This window comes from Nipponia nippon, unplaced genomic scaffold (genome assembly GCF_047370975.1).
Source record: "Nipponia nippon isolate SJK-2023a ecotype South Korea unplaced genomic scaffold, ASM4737097v1 scaffold_12, whole genome shotgun sequence".
In the NCBI taxonomy this organism is placed as follows: Eukaryota; Metazoa; Chordata; class Aves; order Pelecaniformes; family Threskiornithidae; genus Nipponia; species Nipponia nippon.
This window is the reverse complement of record NW_028262313.1, coordinates 16,708,324-16,728,555: the sequence shown is the minus strand read 5'-3', so window position 1 is coordinate 16,728,555 and position 20,232 is coordinate 16,708,324. Positions and strand designations below refer to the sequence as shown.

The window sequence follows — 20,232 nt, the reverse complement described above, 5'->3', positions numbered from 1 at the left end:
AATGTCAGAGGGACGCGCCCTAAGGCTTCCGCACCGTTAACGTCAGTGGCGCTGCACGCAGCTCGCTGGTGGCTTTACACAGGTGCCTGCAACAGCAGCTGCTGTGTGGTGTCTTTTTGGAGGAGTGACCCATCAGGGCTTGTTAGTCTTTGGCTTATCTTGGATGTTGACTCTTAGTAATTACTCCCAGCAATTGCCCTTCAGTTTCGGGGCTGTCAGTATGTTTCATGAACACATACGTACCCTTCAAACGTGCCAAAGTAAAACTAGTATCGTTAAGGGAGCAATTATATGGCAACCCAGACCTTGTGCTCCATTGACCCGCCACTCTTTTTTGAACCACTTTTGCTTTCCTATTAGCTCATGCATCCCTTTTAATGACGCTTGATATGGATTATTAGTGTGTGTTACTGATGCTGCGTGTAGTCTAATGAAGCAACAACAGCCAAGGTGCAAAGTGTTTCCTGCGGATTAATGCGGTCTTGAAAGAAAGTGACTGCCCACTGTGAAAAGGAAGACTATCAAATTGAATCACTTATTTATCACCTACATGTGACTCTTACTAGTACCATTCCTGATAGGAGAGAAAAAAAAAATCAAGTGTGTGAAAATGCAAGAGGATCGTACTTGTTTGAGGGGATCCATATTTAAATCTGACAGTTTTTTAAAATGATTATACATTGGCAGATATTTAGGAAGCAGTTAAATTGTTTGAATTAATGTCCAACACTTCTAGACCCATATAAACTTACGTAAGGCTAGTGCATCTGCAGTTCTAGACTAGCCTATCAATGGTTACTTTCCCAATTGTTGGAATTGTACTTTCCCAATCTTTGGAATTTTTTTTTTTTTATATTATTAATTGGGGTTTTTTTTGCTATAGAGTTGGAGAGTCTTGGCTTGGTTTTGGCTGTGGTTTTATATCTCTGCCTCACACTATAAATAACTAGTAGTGGTTAGAGACTGTCTTTTGAAAAAGCATTTATTTTTTGTTCTTGAGAGATGATCTGTGCCTTAAAGTGTTATTAAGGCTTCATTTTTTAGATAGTGGAAAAGTGTTTCAATTCTTTCTGGTAATGTAATAGTTTGAGGTAGCTGGAGCTTTCTCTATGCTATATATTTTATCTTTTTACCATTTAATAGTCTGACCCCATTCAGAAAACATTTCAGACTGCATATCATTTATATTATTAATGGCAGTATTGATTTATAAGATCAACTTTAAAAAATTACTTGCTGTTTTACAAGAAAACCATCAAAAGGATTAATGTGCTTTCTCTTTGTACATCTACTCTTCTATCCATTGAAAATGATGATCAAGTCAAATGTCATTGGATTATCATCCTTGCTCTAAGGAACTGTGTATAATTACATATCCCGATAAAGGCATGTTCTTTTTACTCTGGGGAATAGATACACTGATGTTGCATTACCTGCAGATGTGGAATGATGACTCTCTGATGTTAACGTAGAGATTGCTTATGGCTAGGCAATAAAAGCATGCTTTGTTTGCTTTTTTTTCTTAATCTGCATGCAGAATAGATATAGGTGCTATAGGAGAATAAAGCAAAGACATAGGAGAGAACCTTATTGTTGCTTTTTGGAGCAGGGTGTTATTTTACTATTTATTAAAGCTGCATGAAACAATATAAAGTGTTGATGTTTATGAGAAGCATTGTTTGTAAAAGTAACTATTTTCCCCATCCTTCTACCACCATGACTAAGATACTTTACACTTTAAAATTTATTTTCCTTCCTATAAACATTTCTTCCCCTCCTTTCTTTCCCTCACCCTGACATTATGTAGTTGATTTAATTCTCTAGATTGCTTTCCTCAAGCTCTAACTTGAGTTCATTTTGTTATGTGGTGACCACAGTTATGGATGACGCTCCCCCTGGCACACAGGAGTACATTATGTTACGGCAAGATTCGATCCAATCTGCGGAATTAAAGAAAAAAGAGTCCCCTTTTCGTGCTAAGTGTCACGAAATCTTCTGCTGCCCACTGAAGCAAGTGCACCTCAAAGAGAACACAGAGCCGGAAGGTTTGTGGCACTATGGATCCATGTTCTGTTTGTTTCTATTATTTTTATTTTTCCATGTATGTCCCTAGAGTGTGCTGTGTGTTTTCCAGCCTGTGTCAGTGTAGCGCAACTGATGCAGGAAGCGTGATGCACTCCATGTCCCCCTTTGCTTGCCTGTTAGTGTCTGATTCAGCTATCACGGGACACTTTAATGTAAGCCATGTACGGTATCGTTCTAGACAAGAAGTAAAGTGACGCTGCTTTTTCTTAAATAAGGTTTGTTTGTTTCAGCTCTCATCATTACACACTGCCCTTTTTTGGCTGCCAAAAGTTGCTTGCTACTTAAACAGCATCAATTCCTAGTTGATTCTTTCCAGTAACATTTCTGAAGCTGCACTCTGCTGAAAATATGGCACTTAGACTCAGATTCAGCTTGCCCCAACACCTTTCACTCCATAAGGCTTTTGCATAGCGCTAGAGAATGCTCATGACAGCTGTACTTCAATGAAGCAGGATGAAGTTTGTATGTAATGCACGCCTGGTTGCATTTTGGAAAATGAAATGCATGCAGAGCAGAAAAAAATAAGTAGAATGTTTTCCTTTTCAGATAAAGCAAAGGTATGGTCTCTTCTAATGCTGTGTTTACTAATATGAAATTACTAATGAGGTATCTATATCTTTAACTTGTTCATCTAGTGTACCTAAGATTAAGCTATTTTAAATTATATTTTTTAATACTTTCTCTTATTGTTCCGTATGTGTTTTGCATTATTGCCTCATATTCCACATGGTAAGCCTTCTACTTTTTGCATAAGCTCCAGTATCTGCCAAGACAAATAATGCTACTGCTGGTAGATGTATTTTAAGATAAAATATTCAGGGCTGGATTCTGCCACAGTTGAGTCTGCAGGAACGGCAAAGCGAGCAGGCTGGAGCCCTTTCTCACAAATCACTTGTATTATTCTCTCTGTTATGATGGGCATGGGTTGCTGAGCTTTCACTATTAGCCCAAAATATTTCAGTCAATTGCTTTCTCCTGGTACATACCCCAGATTTTGCATGAATGTTCTTTGCACCACTTCTGGGAGATCTGTGTCTGTTATTTAAGAAGTGTTTTACTAAAATAGCATTTCTTTCTCATCTCACCAGAAATATTAAGTCTGACACAAACACTGGTGTAAAGTGTGGAGAAAGGTTTTTTTGTTTCGGTGGTGATACAACTCCATATTAAAATTGGGGTTTGAAAACACGAAGCCTAATTCTCCTCTCAGTTCTGGGGCTGACTTGACAGGAGTTGTGTTTTCATAATTCTGAACTCAATAAACATGAAGGAAAGGTGAATCCCATAGCACTCTTCTGGATTAGCAAATATAATGAATTTCTTATCATCTGTCAGGATTTGTGCTGTTCATGAGTAAATTATGAGCCCAGAACTGTTCATGTCAAGCTCCTCTAGGAATATGATGACAGCTGAGCTACTAGAGGTGCTCAGCATCCTTGGCAAGTGATATTTGGTGAAATTAAAGGTTCCATGTGAGCCATAAAGAGAAGGGCGCTAAACTTGGCACCGTTGACTCACATACTGTATTTCACTTTTTCTTTGTGCTCATGTGGAACTCCAGCCGAAGCTGATGGTCATTTCAGTGGAACTTATACTGGGAGCTGGATTCCTGCTGGGGACTAGCTCTTAGCTAGCTCTGATCATTTTCAGTGAATAAATCCACAATTTGAACGCTAATGGCGTGTAATGTTCAAGAGGAACAAGGGAAGCAGAGTTGTACTGGGCCTTTTATCTCCAGAGTCCCCTGGGGGCATGGTTTGGTTCAATGTTGAGGAATTCAGGATCCACTGGGAGAAGCTTGCAAGGTGCACGCTCTAAGCGAAGACCTGGGGAGCATCAGTTCTGCCGTATTGTCGCCTGGAAGCCAACAGTTGCTCTTCTTAGATTCTCCATAAATCTACATACTCTCTCTCCAACAACAGCTGCGTTACTCCTTCCTCCATGGCATATGGTATTGTTAATCATTCTTACTGAAAACGTTTAGTTCTAAGAGGAAAGCTCTTCATCTTTTACTGCAGTATACAAGGATGAATGTCTCTTCCCATTCCCCTTTTTATCCCTCCTCCTTTCCTCCAGGAATTTTGTGTTACTAGACAGGGCACAAGAAGCTATGGCCATATTGACTTATGCCACAACCATCTGAGTTGATGGGAATTCATAGGGGTATCAGTTTTTATTGTTGCGTGATTTCTATATGTGTTTCTGTGAAAGACATTGCCTCTAGCATGAGAGGGAAAATATAAGTTTAGGAGTCCTTTCAGCCTCTGTTGCAGCTTAAATTGCCTGGGCTGCATTGGTCTCTTTCTTCAAAATCTGTGAATTGCCTGGCAATGGTGTTAAACCCTCTGAAAGACTGATGTGTGTCGTCTGCAGTGGTTTGTTGGCATGAAGCTTAAAAAATTTGGGGTATGAAATGATCTGAACTGTGCTTTCAGTACAAACATGAAAACAGTCCATTGAAGTTAATGGAGTGGCTGGAACAAACCCTACCTGAGTACCTTCTAGTGTGAAGCCAGCAGTTAACAGCTCAATTGTGCTATGAGGATGAATGAAAATAAATGTTTCAGCCTGTTACTGTAGCATAATTTACACATTTTTGAAGGTACTGGAAAGTACGGCAACTAAGAAGCTATTAGGAAACTTCTGCAAGTAAAATGTCTTAATGGCAGTTTTATGGAAAACTGCAGACTTGAAAGACTGCAGAGAGTATAAAAATGTACCTTTTTTATCTGCTGAGTAATGACATGGGAACACATAGTAAAGCCTGCATGTTTCTAACTTTGCAACTGTTTCTCTAAATATTTCATTTAGATTTCTTCTCTGCACTTTTTAACCACTTTCATGCAGGGTTAATGCTTGGGGTGCCTCATTTAACACTTCAGGATTTGAACCCCCTAGGCATGTATGATGATACCAGGTAAAAGATTTTCCTGGCTTCTTGTAGGGGTGTCTGGGGAATGTTCTACTATTTGCTGAAAGACTTAAATACCACCTCACTCTGGTATCTGAACCAGGCGGCCCATCATTTCTCATATCTCAGGCCCATTTCTAAAAGCAAGAGAAGGAATGAGAAGATTAGATCCATGTTTCCTAAATTAACCTCTTTTGGTTTCTTGTTCTTTTCCTGACACCCTACCCGTCTGCTTGCAATGTCATCATTTTTCACAGCACCCACATGCCTCAAATACACCTCAGCAGAAGAGGTCCAGGGCCAGTACATTTGATATCAACCTGGAGGGCGCATAGAAGGTCCTTGGTCCAGTAACTATAGCAAGGACAGTCTTTTTTGAAGTGGTAGATATGGAAGGAAGGAAAAGAACAACAGGAAATCACAACAACATTATCTTCCCAAAATGTGGAAATTTCCGTTTGGGTCCAGTGCCAGGAGGGTGATGTCTGTCAGTCTGGATCACAGTTCAGATAGGATGCTGCCTTTCCTAATGCTATGGGAAACTGCAGACTAAGTTAAAAGATGAACTGCTGCTTTATTCTGCATCGTTCCAGCTTTGTTTTGTCAAAGTCATTCTACAGTTTACAATGTCATGGATCTCTCAAATGCAATAAAACAAGCGGACCTGACATCCTTACCTGGATGCTAGGTCCTGTGGGCATTGTGCATTGTTTACGATTACATCCAAGCAGCAGCAAAATACAGGGTGTTTTTGTAGCTTCCCTCAAGCTGGGAATACACTGCTAGCAGGAGAAGGGCCATCTGAAGTACATTTTGCAGCTATTTGTTCTCTTAAATAGTTTAAACATAAGCTGCTGCTATCTGTATAAAACATGGTTACATAAAAAGAAGTCTGCTCCTGGAAAACTAATTTGAGTTGTATTATTACGTCCAGAGGAGGGAATATAATGAGAGAAATGTTTTTTAAAAACACCCATTGGTTAGTCACAGTCACATAATCAAGAGCCTTGGCCTCTTGCCCACAGTTCTGTTTTCTTGTGGGGTTTTTTGCCTTTTTTTTTTTTTTTTTTTTTTTTTTGGTAACATTTAGTCTCCCTCCAGGCATACATAACCTTTTTACACAGAAAAGCAGACAAGCATGGCAAAATATGCATTGGGGATGGGGAGAGGGAAATTTGGGATAGCAGCTGGTAATGAGGAAAGGCAGCTTTCCTCGACCAACAGGAAATCTGATTAGATAGAAAATGTTAAGGATGCTAATGTGAAACAAGCAGCTTTGCGGTTGCCCTTGACAATGGCTTGTTATCTTCATCCCTAGCAATGGGATGACTGGCAGAGCCAGTCCCGGGGGCGAGGAAAAGGTAGGACATTTAAGCACATTATGTGGGAGGCTGGTTCTTCTGCCTACTCCATGTGCACACGTGGTTTTGTCACCAGCAGAAATTCAGAGCCTTTATGTTGTCATACTGAAAGTCCCTTTGGTGCTCCAAGCGTCGTGTCACCACTGATAGTACTGTTACTTGGCACTCTAATTATATGCTTTCCTTCTAGACCAAATCAGTCCTATTAGCCAAGCTCTCTCATTTAATTACATTAATACATGTGCATTTCTGCATTTTAGAGGAGAGAAAGAAAAAAGAAGGGGGAGGAGAACCTGTATTTGAAATCGTGGAGAACTGTGAGAGGTTTTTAAACTTTATATATTGTTCAGAACTGAAAAAGACTTTGTGTTCCCATGGGGAATAATAAAGATGAGCCATGTGAAACACAGGTACGTTTGGTTGTGTCTGAGATGACCCGGCACACTTGGCTGTGAGACACCAGCAAGGAGGTTTAGTATCTGTGCTGCGGGTGCATTCCACCTCAGATTTGACCTGGACCAGCAGCTGCCTGAAAGGAACTCACTGGTTCATTGAGTAGGGGCTCCTACTAAGTTATATGATCCTATTTATAAACTTTATCAGGGTTATGGTCCCTTGATACCAAATGAATCACATTTCCTAATCCATGACATTTTTCATCATGTCTTCTGCTTTCAGTGGAAATGAACAGTGAAGACTTGGTATCCCATTTGCCAAGGCTCTTGCCAACAAGAATATTTAACCTTTTCCTGCTGCAGCTAAGCTGTCTGGCCTGGAGCAGTTCATCCCAGGGAGGGAAGGAGGAGGGCAGGCAGTCTGTTATTACCTGGTGCTGGGCCCTGCAGCCCTCAGTGCCCTCAGCAGAACCTTGTTCTTGACTCTGCTTTTGCTTACACCTCTCGGGTCCTCCTGTTGGGAACGTGAAGCTTTGACCTTGCCTCGCTCCTGCATCCTGGCACTGGCAAGAAGAAGCAATGAGCAATGCCTGAGCCTTGTCCAATACTAAATTAAAATAAGCTCTAAATCCTGTCTGTGTGGATTCACATGGAGTTGCTGCAGCTATGGGACCATATCTGTAGTGAAGGATGATCTAAAAAGAATGACATAGACCACAAAAGCCAAAGGTCTGAAGCTGCCACTGTTATAACGACTTTTTTCCCCCCAAAGAGAAACGGACTTCGACTTGAGTGATTAAATGATAACCTTCTATTTCAGGGCATTGGGAGGCAGTGGTGACAACCACACTCTTATTTTCTTCAGATGCTTAGTACATAAAGCAGAATAGCTCAGTCCTGTAAGTGGCTGAGCCCTCTTGCCCTGATCCTCCAAAGCCTTTAAGTACACGATTAACTTTAAACATGTGAGTGCTCCCAGCAGAGTCAAAGGGGTTGGGATGTATTTAATGAGCTTACCTGAATGCAGTCTGGGCTTGGCTCAGGTTCAGGCTCAGACAGTGCACATCCAGAGTAATTCCACCAAAATCCAAGATTTACCCAATATTTACTTGTCTACAAATGAGATCAGAACCCCCTCATAGAGTTTAATTTGATTTCTTCTTTTCTTACTCCCTTAGGAGTTTTTATGGTCCTTATTGCCACAACCATTCCTGATTGAACATGCTTGTCCTCATAGCATTGTTCTACAATAGGGAAATTTAATGTTTTCCATTATAAAGAGGGAAGTGAAGAACTTGATTCTCAAAACTATTTGAGCATCTCATCAGCATTAGTAACAACACTGCCTACTGAATCAGGCGAGCACTAGGTACTTCACTATTCTCTTTGGAAGATTCTGGGGTGTGACACTTCTAGCCATGCAGAAATATCGCAGAGCTGGGAATTCAACGCTTTTCCATAGATTTAAGCTTAGAATATGAAGTTTTTATCTTTCTCTTTGGCAGTGGCTCTGCCACAGCCTGTGCCAGCTGAACTGCCGCCTGCCTCCAGCCCTCCCTTCTCTCGCCTCCCTCCACGTGCTTGTGCGTTGACGCGTGCTTCGGCAAGCTACACTGCCAAATGCCTTCTTTTCTCACCATGTGAGTTAAAGAATGGCTCAGCACTAGGTGAGCCCAGTTCTGGCTGTGGCAGGAAGGGTGGGGTGGCATGGCGAGAGTCAGGGGATGGGGGGATAGAAGCAGCCGGCGTTAGCAGGTAAGGCATGAATGGTGGCAGGTTATTAGGCTTCTATATCAGCTTTACCCTAAACACTTATCCTCTACTAATTCTTTCATTTTCTGCACTTTATTTACTTTTCACCAAGTACTTGGCTCTATGCTGAGTCTTTACACATCCAGCTGTGTGCTGCCTTATAAAAACCATCTCTTTTTAGGGTGGCTGGACATGATTTAAAGAATAACGTGGGGGTTCACTGTGAAGTCCTGAGCAGGAGGCATCTAATTGTTGATAAAACATTTCTATCAGCAAGTACTGCGATGATTACAAAGTGTATATTGGGGCAGGCATTTGAGATTTTGAAGAAAAGTCACTGAATGTAGCATTTCAAATGGTTCGCGATCTCTTTTGTTCCTGAATTCACATGTGCCTGCCACCTCACAAGACACAGTGCAAGAGCTTTCCTTAGGGCTTTACTTAGCTCCCGAGAGGCTTGGAGATCAGTGTGTTATACACAGCTGTGATTCCTGCATTCTATTGATTTGCTTTGCTAATTCCTTTTACACCTGCCAGGTTATTCCTACCTACCTGAAAAATAGACTTTTTCAAAGGTCTGTGACTCTTGCTGTCAGCTGAGTGTGACCTGAAATAAGGATTATAGCTGGAAGATCCTTCTCACTGTGTATGCACACTTCTCAGTCCAGGAAATAGTGTGCATGGCTTACTCTGTTTTGTCAGACTTAAATCTTCAGAATAATGTAGCTGGAGGAAACGAAGATAAAATATAAGGAATAAAGGTAGCCCAGGGCACCCTCTTTCTGATAGAAGAAAGATTTCAAACTTAACAGTGTTACTGCTCTTCCCAGGCCAGCAGCTCACAGAGGGGGAATTCAGCTGGTGTCCGGCATGGATGGACTGATGCTCACCCTGCAATCTCTTCTTACCCAGAACTCTTCAGGGGAGCTGATATTCAAGTCATAGTTCCTGTAGACCGTGTCCTTTGATCAAACCTACCATTATAAAGTACCTTTGTGTGTACACCTGTTATTGAATCCCTGGTCCCTTTTGGACTATGTTCTTTTTGCTGCTAGACACTTTCTTTAGTGCCCAGGTGTTCCCTGACCTCTGTGAAGAATGGTCACATTTCGACCTTCTAGGTGGTGCTGATTTTCCAGTGTATGCAGACCTGCCTTTCTGGGTGACTGTCCTCACGGAGTCATCAAGTCGGTGGTCCCGAGTCCATAGGTAATAGATACACCAGGAGAGGCACTAAGAGTCCTCAAAGTACTTTTATCTGCCATCTCACCTGGCCACAAGTAACAAATTAAGTGATTTGTTGAACTGGGTTTTCCTGGTGGAAAAAATCGAAGGTTCAGCTGTAATTGTGAATTGCGTAACTGTTAGCCAAATTTGCACTTTGTAGCATCGGAGAAGTTTAACTAACTAATGGCATTAGGAGCAGTTTTAGCACTTTTGTTTCAAGACAATGGGTTTTAATTCTCAAGCCGGAGCTGGCCTCACCACTGAACAGGTCATGACAACCTAAAGAGAACTTTTATCTCTTACCTTACCTGTGTACTCTTCAAGGCAAATCTTTTATCTATGCCTTTTGCTATTTTGCTCTCATCTCAAGATAAATATTCATTATGGAGACAGTATCTGGAACTTAGCATATCTGAAGTAGGACATTTAGACCAAGAGAGTCACACTGAAGTTCTTTTCTCATCTCATCTTTAAAGGATGCTCTGAGAGCTTCAGAGTGTGCTCCTTGTAGGGAGGAAGGCCTTTGTCTTGCTACTTTTCATTCCATGACTCTCCTGAGAAAGCATCAGACTTCGCTCTTCAATCTGTCCTCATTTTAAATAAGATGATGTAGTTCTTTATTAATAATGAAGGTTCTTCTTTGTACCTTACTCAACTACATGGCCCATCATAATTATTGCACAACCCTTTATCAGTGGTAACATCTCTAGTATTTAAATGTTGGCCTTCAGGTTGAGAGCATGCCAATTTTTTCATGCTGTTCTAGGTTAGGACAACTCTGGAAACAAGGAGTTCTTAAACTTTTTAGCTATCACTGGGAAGTTGTTTCCTTTCCCAAGCCAATCACTTATAAAAGCATTTAGGCATGTCTACGTGGTGCAGAAGAGCATATTGCAGAGATCCCCTAACTACCGTCCCACATCTGTGCAGCCCAGTGTAGCATCATGCAATGGTGTCGGTAAGCTCAGGGGTAATTAGCTTGAGTAACTCACAGTATTATGTTGCAGCATGTCTACAGTTTCCAGTTCCAGGGTTAGCTCAGCCCATATCTAAGTCAGGAGTTTCTGCTCTTCATTTCATCAGCAGTCTGGGCCTTCAGCAGCTGATACCTCTGAGTGCACAAAAATGAAGCCACAACAAATGGCAAGGTTCATCAGAAAGTCTAGCAGACTCCTTACCTCTAGGATTATCTGGAAAAGAAGAGGAAGGCAGTCTCACTTTGAACTCAGTCTGGTCTCCACGTGCTCCCTCAACTCAGTGTTTTTCTCTCATGCTTCTCCTCGTTCTGGATACTGCTCTGTCAGAGCTCTAGATGCTTTCAGAACAAAGCTGAAGAATTTGCACAACAAATTTTATTTCAAATATGTGGTGAGCACACCATGCAGTAACATGGGTAGCATTCTTTTATGATTGCATAAGCAGTTAACTTTTGGCCGTAGTACTTTTGTCTCTACTTTTCATTCTAAGTGTCCTGACCCTTAAAGCTAAAGAAACTGAAGAAGCTTTACCAGACGTCAGTGAGCACAACAGAGGTCCAAAGATTGCAAAAGGCCAGAGTTTTTCTAGAACACATACGTGAAATTATTGAATGCTTTTTCAGTAGTGTTTGGGAAAAGTCAGTGCTCAGACTGTTTCATACTTGGTTTTTTGCCCATTGGTATCTATCTATAGAGTTTTCCTGCTGTGTACAAGTTCTTAGATTTTGCTTACATGCTTAAAAAAAAACAGCTTTTGTAGATAGAGCAAAATATTTGCACATCTTCTTTTAAGCCAGCTCTTGTCCTCCAAGACAGAAAGGTGTACAATCAAGCAGTGGTGTTCAGGAAGACTGAACAGGTGATTGCTTGGTATTGATCCCAGCGTGCGTGTTTGTTTCTTTCTACTATGTATTTGAAAACACTGAGACAGGCAGATGTTTGTTTGGTTTTTTTTTTCTGAAAGACTGAGATTACAGAAAAGGTTGGTTAAACCCTAAAGATTACAAGGGACATAAACCTGCAAAGGTTCTGACCTGCAGAGTTGTATCCAGCACATGGCTGCACATCCTCTTCAAGTGACACAACGTTCCTTGAAGTCCTGCTGTAAAAGAAAATGATGGTGCATTTTGGAAACAAGGAGAAATCCTTTCTCAGGCATCTTGGATACTCCTGATCTGAAGCTGTCTGCCACAGTTTTCAAGAGCACTAAATAATTCTTGCTTGTTGATTTAGCAAGGAAAAAAAGGAAGAATGTGTACAACTTATTGCACAAGAAGTCTTTAGGTACCAGCTGTCTTTCACGCTTGACATTTCCACATTACACAACAGTCCCTTCTAGAAAGGTTATTGGTGCAGCTGTGTTAGTTCTCGCTGTTCTACACTATCTGGTCAAATTTAGCTCTCACAACAGAATAAAAATCCTAGTGGCCACTCTTCAGATTTGTGCCATCATCATTGAGCCAGATTTTACTTTGGTCTGTGTGGCCCTTGGCATAAATAAGTCAGAAAAGCATCGGTGTATAGAGTGGTGACTGAGTGTAATGTTACACAAATATCTCAGCATCTTTGATTGTTTTGCTGGAGCCCCCTATAGAAGACAGTGAAGCAGTCCAACCCCGCTTCCTCTTAATTGCTGTGATTGAGGTTTGGATTTCTTAACAAATATTTTCTAAATAACAGCTTAACCTTCCTCCTTTGCTTGGTTTTCCTACTTGTTACAATATAGCTGTCTCAGGGTTTCCTTCCTTGGATCTTGTGGAAGAGGCACTTTTCATTCCTCAGCTGTGTTCCTTGCAACCTTTATGAGAAAGTTAGAGGCTTAGCTAGCCCTAGAGCCTCGCATCCTTAGAGGACGAAACTAAGAGGTTTGTTATAGACGGCGAAAAAGTATTTATACCTCTGAAACAGCAGAACTTGCTCCATACAGCAAGCTGGTACTTCAGCATCCATTGAAGATGCATCAGTAAACTGCCATGAGACTTCTGAGAGCATGGAGGGCTCTGATGCCAGTAAACTGTGGGCAGGTGACTTCAGGAATAGGGGTGTTTTCCCTCATATTTCCTGCCTGCCCTCATGGACATCATTGGTTTGGAAGCTTTACCAACTTTGACTTCAATGTTGTGAAGACAGATAGAGCTGCAGAAAAAGAGTCTGCCATGAAGACCATCTGCAGGACAAGAATTTAGGACCGCAGTGAATTGTGGTGCTAAGGTTTCTGTCTTTCACAAAAGTCATGAAGAGCATAAACCATGTTTGTGGTGATGTCAGTCTCTTCTCTAAACCTGCCTTTCCTCTGGGCAGTCATCTGGTTTTTCATTTCTACAACAGGTGATGCCAAATATGACACTTAATTGCAAGAGCTGTTAAAAATGTAGAGTTTATTTCAGTTGTGCACCTTTGCTTAATTGGTGCCTGCTCCTGTGTCTCTTCCTCTGCAACTCCAGCTTGTTTGAGTCAGTAGTTGAAGACCGAGTTTTGATCTCTAGTTGCTATTACCTCTGGTGAGTATAATCATTCTCTCATTTCAGGCAAGTGGCAAAGCTGATATCAAATGTTGCTATTGTCTCTCAAATATTGTTAGTAAAAATGTTTAAGCTTCACAGAGGATGTTCTGTTCTAATGATGAGCTATCAGCGTTAACCCAGTAGAGTTCATATGGCTGGCCTTTTTATGATAAATTTAGATTAAATACACTGTAAAAATGGTAGTAAGCAAAAATTTGAATGGGACTTGAGCTGCCAAATGCAAGTAAGCAGTTTCTTAAATCACTTGGATATTAAATTAGATAAATGTAAAAATGACGAGAAATTTTGCTGGTCTTTGTAGTAATAACAAAAAGCATGTTTAGGAAATTACTGTTTTAACTGAAAAGGATTTCATGTAGTGCATTTAATAATATGTGCAGTGAAATGTACAGTCAGTATGGTATGGTTCTGGATATATTAAAAAAATACAGTGCTAGTTATTTCAAAGTTGAGCGAAGTGCTGAGACAAAACAAGCTTTCCTGCTGGTGCCTAAGAACGTATTCTTCGTGATATGCAATTGCTACTCAAGTGGAAGTTACATATTCTCTAAAATTCAGATGGATGCTCTGCTTGAAAAATTCCTTTGCCCCTTGGTAGTTTCTCTCTGAATAACAGACAAGGACGTTATTTAAAATCACTTGTCTGCTAGGTTGCTGAGCCAGCTACCTTCAAGGCACGCAGATTAGCCTTGAGGAAGACTAAGCAAATTGCTAAAAGGTTCCTGAATTGACGTGGACTCCTCCTCTTTAAAAGTGATGACCTTCTAACCAAGATTAGTAAGTTGTTTTAAAGGATGGCAGTTTCTCTTGTGGACGTTGCTCTTGACTGCTTGTTCTTTGGCACACTAAGGTACATGCTTTCATAAGGATGTCTGTTCTGTGTGTAAATAATATTTCTTTCAAATTCAGAATACAGGAGAACATCTTCAGGACGTAATGGCAGCAAGATGCTCAGCTTGTGCAGGCTGGTACCATTTGGAGCCCTGAGAACTCTGATGACTTGATAGGTCATGTCTGCTAAAGACGCTTTTGAATATAAAAATACTTTTATTTGCTGAAAAACACTTCTATTGCCCATTCCTGTTAATTTGAAAGCAAGTTGTAAATAACTGTGGACTAATGATCAAGATGAAAGATGGGTTGAGTAGGGTGGCAAACAGTGACAGGAGAATGGGTATAAAGAGCAGCAAGGAGGAGAGGGCAGTTTTTGAACCGTAAGGCATCGCGGTACTGAGGAGGAGAGGTTGAAATGGGAGAAGGTGAGTCCGACGATGGGGAAGAAAAGTCTGCTAGGAGAGCGGTTAAGAAGCTGGTGGTATGGACAGGTGAGCAGGGTGCTTTTGGATGAACTTCTTGGCTGTAAGTGAGATCCAAAATTGAAAGAGAAGAGGGGTCCCTGAGCTCTAACAGAGTTAGAAGGCTATTGCATTGGAGAGGAGTTGGAAACATGAAAGTGAGAGAAATGACCTGGAGAGGACAGAGATCTCCAAAGGAAAACAGATTAGTTACTCAGCTGCAAATTTGTTTTGAGTAACTTCATCTTTATTATGACAACGCTGCCAGAGAAGCATGGTCTGTTCTCCTTGGGTTGTTCTGCCTCACCCTGTGAAGATCAGACCCCATGAACTGACCAACCAGATGCACAAAGCACAGCAGCTTCTTCTCTAACTCCATGTTCACAGCTCTGTACATACCCTCATATGCATGAAATGATGTAATAATCTAAACAGTGGATTCCAACCACACAAGTAATTCTCCATATCCTCAACTTAGGTATATTTAATGAAGTACATTGACTTCTGTAGAATGCTGCCCATTATATCTGATCAGGTGTATTTATGGGCAGATTCTTTAATTTACACAATCAAATGAAAACATGCATAATTGTTTATCCAGGAGACTAACTGAGGAAAATCACAGGGCAGCACTATGACAACTTGTTCTTGATATAATCTCTCCTATAGCAGAATTTGTACTGTCTCAACAGAATTGAAAAGGTGCCTTTTAAAAACTAATGTCTCAAAAGGACATTGTAAAAAAAAAAAAAAAAAAAAAACAAACAAACCCAACACTCCTGCCAGGTTTTTTTTTAGTGACGTGTTTTGGAGTTGGGTTTTTTTTAGGAGTTTTATTGCCAACTTTTAAAGTCAGCTTGTTTCCAACAGAATGATGTTGAGATGGATGCTTGCCGACATTTTTCTTTGTAAGTCCTTGGCCAGGCTCTTCTTCATGGGTAAAACTGGAATTCATTCATCCTGGGATGGATGCGGTGAGAGCCATAGGTGGCTTCAGGGTAACTTACTGTCTGAGTTCTGTAATACATCCTGAAAGATTTTATCACGTACCTTTGAAAGGCACCAGTGACTTGACTTGGTGTTGCAGAGGAGTTCTATATTTAGCTGTCCTTTCTTACAGGAGCTGTTTCTTACTCAAGTTTCAAACTCTTTACCTTCATTCCCTGTTTTATTTCTAGCAATCTTGCTGTATAACCTCTCTTTCGTGAGTCATTCTCTTTCCCTGTGAGTCGATGCCTGAGCTCAATCTATTGTTGCTCTAAGAAGTCCATCTTCTCTGTTTAGTTTGAGGGAAAGGATTCTGGCTAGGAGGCAGGAGAATCTTGGGGAAGGAACATCCAGCAAAATACTGTCAGCTTTTCAGTGTCCAGGAGTTCATGCCTGAGATGAAGTTTTAATGACACAAATCTGTAGGAATATTTTTTTAATAACCCATAAGTCAAGGTTTATGAGGAAAAACATGCAAATCTAAACTCACGCACCAGATTTCTCAAGAGACTTCTTTCTGTTGCTGTAGGTTCGTTAGAAAGGAAACTTCAGTTAAAAGGTTCAGTTGTGCTACTTTGATTTAGGATGGGACTCCAGGGAAGGATCAAAACAGATTGGTTCTTGGAGTTGGTACTTTGAGCAAATTCACAAATAGTTTAGGGCTTCTTTATGGTCTTTAAAAATCTAGTGGTGACAACGTTAGGGTATGGGATAGTTGATGTCTGATTTCTCTATCATTGTAATAACAATACTTGTTATTTCTTGTGTAGTATAACTTGTTCAAATCGGCATTGCCCCATTTGAAGTCAGTGGATCTTGAAGCTGTGAAGCAGAGGGATTGCAGGAGTGGCGTGAGTATTGGCTGAGAACCTGGCTCCTAATGCTTTCTTCTAACTTCTTGAGAGACTAAATACTCAAGGTTGATTTTATATGTAGTGCTGCCAAATGTTCTAGGAATCCTCTGCCACTCCATTAAACTTAGCTGCAATGAAGGTCCTGTAAAGAACAAGTGATAATGGCTTTGCCTGCTTCAGCTATTCCTAATAGCCCTTCTTCTCAGCAGTCTCTTAAAAAACAAATGAGAGGGGAGGTGGGAGGAACAGGAAGAAATCTATATGCACAAAGCTGAGAGATCTTATCTGGAACTATATCTTCTGCAGCTTTTAAGAGTGTCTGTAACATAAACCCTCAAGACTTCAGAGAAATGCTTTCAAAACTGTTTTGTGTTAAAGAAGAAATGTGGTTCACCAAAAAAGGGGTGTGACTGTGCAAATGTGCCATATAACTGTATGGGTCACATTTCATTATCAACTTTGCATGGCATAAATTGATTACTTCCATTTGGGGTCTAAATTAAACCAAGAAAATACTTTCTACTTTTTTTTTTTCAAAGTTTTTTTTTTTCTTTCTTTTTTGATAGTATAATTTTATAGATTCCCTTCTCTGCTTTCCAGCTTTTATACTGGGAGATCTGAAAATAGTTAGGAACTTGAGACAACTTGAAACTAGATAGTTTTTAAAATCTGTGTTCTTAAATGATGTCTGAGTACGAGATCACTTTGGGATGTGCACAGTGCATCAGTCTGTTTTTCATGCTCCTTCTGCATAGGGGGGCTCCATCTGTGCTATTTTTAAAAGCCATTTATTATGTTAATAGTTGATGCAGAAGTCTACTTTTTAAATTCCCCTCTACCCAAAGATGTCTCTTTCCTTGGACTAAAAAGAACTTTCCCTGGACAAAAAAATCACATTTTTCTCTAAAAAAAATTCTTCCGTCTAGAGACCGAAATCAGGAAAACTAGTGAAATCTCTTGGTCTCTTTCACTGCTAACAAATAATCATCTCACAGGTAAAGGATGGCCAAATTTTATGTTTCCATATGCATATCCAATGAGTAAGTTCAAGTTATATTGCATAGAATCAAATGCAGATAAAGGTCTTCTCTAAAGTCTCTTCTGCTCATACCTCTACACAGTGTGTTCACTTTGACAGTGTTTGGCAGAGAGAAGGGCATCAATGAAAAATACAGTTACTAAGTACAAACTATTAGCAAAGGAATGGCTAGGAAATTGAAGCGTGTAGGAAAATCCAAAAATCAGTGTAATTCCTGTGTTTTACAGTGGTTGTATTTCCTCCTTGGTTGTTGGGTTTATGAACCAGAAGTTAAAAGATTAAAGAGCAGAAACACTAGCAAACATCCTCTTCACAGAGAAGATACGGTTATGCTTGCTGACTCGCACTGGCATAGTTTCAGCTTTAAAAGATTCAAAGTTTATTGACTGGGTAAGCTACCCTGCAACATTAATTGCTGTTGTCCCAGGACAGTGTATTTCCACTTAAGGATGCAATTTCATTAAAGTAATAGACTTGGTTCTTACTTGTACTAGGTCATTCACACATTTTGATGGTTGGAAGGAGCCTTGCAGTGACCTTAAGCTATTCTTTTAAGAACGTTACATCACCTTTTAGTTCCCTTTGCACTAAGGGCAAATAAAAGTCAGGTGTGTTTGGATTGTGTGCTTCCTTGATAATTAACAAATATATGAAATGGCTTAAGACAGTCTTGAGATTTTTTCTGTAGCCTCTATACTATAATTAAGTCTATTAGTGTTGAATAATGGGAAAGCCAGGAGTATGTTCTTCTTTCTCATAGTGAATGAAGGAAAATGTCAATGCAGAGACCAGGTTAGATATTCTGCACAGTATATCAAATTGTTCTTCATGGCAAAATCACTTGATTAGGACAATTAATGCAGAGGTGTTGTGACTAGGTGTAAAACATGCTGAATAGTGTCAAGTTTCTAATAAGTGCTGTAAGTTCATGTCTCCTATTAAGTAATGGGAGGCAGGAATTCAACAAGGAGAAAAGATCTTTCTATGCATAAATTGTATATGAATTGAGCAGCGTTCTGCATAGAAGACTAGTACAGCAGGAGGTGTGGAGCTAACCTCACCCACAAAGCGCAGTAGTAAGTTTTCTACTTGGATTTCAAGCCTGAGAGGATTAGGTTTTTCTGAATTGCAAGTGGGCTGTCATGACTCAAGGCAGAAGTGACATTAGATCATCTGAATAATGGAGGCCACAGAATCTCTTCCAGACTATGGTATTGAGCCCAGCACTTTGTTTGACTCAAATATATATCTTTGAAAGTCATCTCATCTTCAAGATGCACCATCTTCTTCGTGGTCTGTTTTCCTCTCAAAACAGAAAATTACCCTGGAAAATAGTTGATGCAATGATCTTCGCTTACTGTAAAAATTCTATTGTCTTATCTATATTTTAACTGTACTTTCTAGACAGACTAGGTTTTGGTATATTTAAAGAAAAGCATAAAGATTTTCATTAAAGTATACATAGAATAGCATGGTACATTAATGGAAAATTGGTTTGTGTGGAGTCCTGTGGAAGGGAAGTTCCCCAACTGCGTTTTCTACAGCTGCAGAGCATCTGTCCAAGGACAGGGTGTGCACTAGCGTTAAGTGGGGAAGGGGAGGACAGCGGCAGGCACCTGTGGCTTCCCCACCCACAGGGAAGGTGTGCAGCCTTTGGGCCAGTTCCAGCAGTGCCCTTGGAAAGCTCCCCTGAGTACTAGTCTACGTTTGGGGTGATTTTTTTTTAAGGAAGTTTACTCCTTTGGGACCTGGTAGGGAATTATTTCCAGCTAGTTCATGAGCCTAAATTTGGAAAATTGTTGTCAGCGGCTTTCAAACCCATTCATTTGCCTGCAGAGGTCTGTTGGCAGAAGCAATGCGCTAGGAAATGCTCAAGGGGTGGTGTGTTAGTGAGGGTCCTCCCATGCAAGATATCTAGAGAAAGAGACAGACTTGCCCTTCAGTCAAGGCTGAAGTGCTTTTTGATAACCAAGGGACTGAATAAACCAAGGCTGTTCTTTTCTGGAACGAAGCCATTCTTAAATTAAATTTCAAGTATGTGTCATTTTTTATTTCTCCTCTTCCCTTCTCCTCCATTTTAAAAGTGGATAAATACAGTGGAAGGAATGGGAATCACAAGTATAAACGAAATTGTTCCTGTAAGTTCTGGAGTCAGAGCACGAAGGTATTGGTAGGCTTTCCCTAATGGCTTCTCAAACTTGCATCTTATCTATCTTATAATTTGAGAATTATCCTGTCTCCAAGGTCATAATCATACTCTCTCTGCTTACAGACCACCATATGCACAGGGAATGTTATCAGAATGCTGTGGCCCTCAAAATCTGCTGTAGGTTTGCCCACAGGAGGCATTTCTTATCTCCTCCGAGCCTGCTGTCTTGGTACTCTTCTCTCTGTGCATCTCTGGCATGTGAAGAAGACTTAGCCTTTGTGTTGCTCTTCTTGCCCCAAGAGAGATCTCCTAAGCAATCAAATTGCATTTAGATCAGGGTTATGTAGGATGAGAAGGTGGGGAGGGTCAGGGAAAGAGGCCACATAGGTTTCGGATTTAATGGTGTGGTGAATTATGAGTAACTAATTGGAGTGGTGTAATTAAAGGCAGTTAATCAAAGCAGGGAAAGACACATATTTACTAGAGGGTTATTACTGTCTTTGTTATCAAATAGAATTCAGACATTGGCAAATTGTAAGGTGATTGACAATTCATTTTTAAATTACACAGTTTTGAAACCCCATACCCCCCAATCTGCAACAAAATGAAGTTTAAGAAATTGGCATAAATGAACATACAACTATAAGGCTAGAGGAAGTCTGGTACAGCTAGTGA

General features: G+C 40.5%; 1 protein-coding gene across 4 annotated transcripts in view; it reads left to right on the top strand.

Moving 5' to 3' along the window:
* Positions 1 to 20,232, top strand: part of FGF13 (fibroblast growth factor 13) — a 332,528-nt gene that overhangs the window by 212,392 nt on the left and 99,904 nt on the right. For 3 of the 4 annotated variants that reach the window (XM_087749067.1, XM_087749069.1, XM_087749068.1), the window contains exon 2: positions 1,878 to 2,045. The exons of the other annotated variant lie outside the window; for it this stretch is intronic. In XM_087749067.1, the coding sequence (XP_087605193.1) occupies positions 1,878 to 2,045 (168 nt within the window). The remainder of the gene's footprint in view (positions 1 to 1,877; positions 2,046 to 20,232) is intronic. 4 annotated transcript variants of the gene reach the window in all.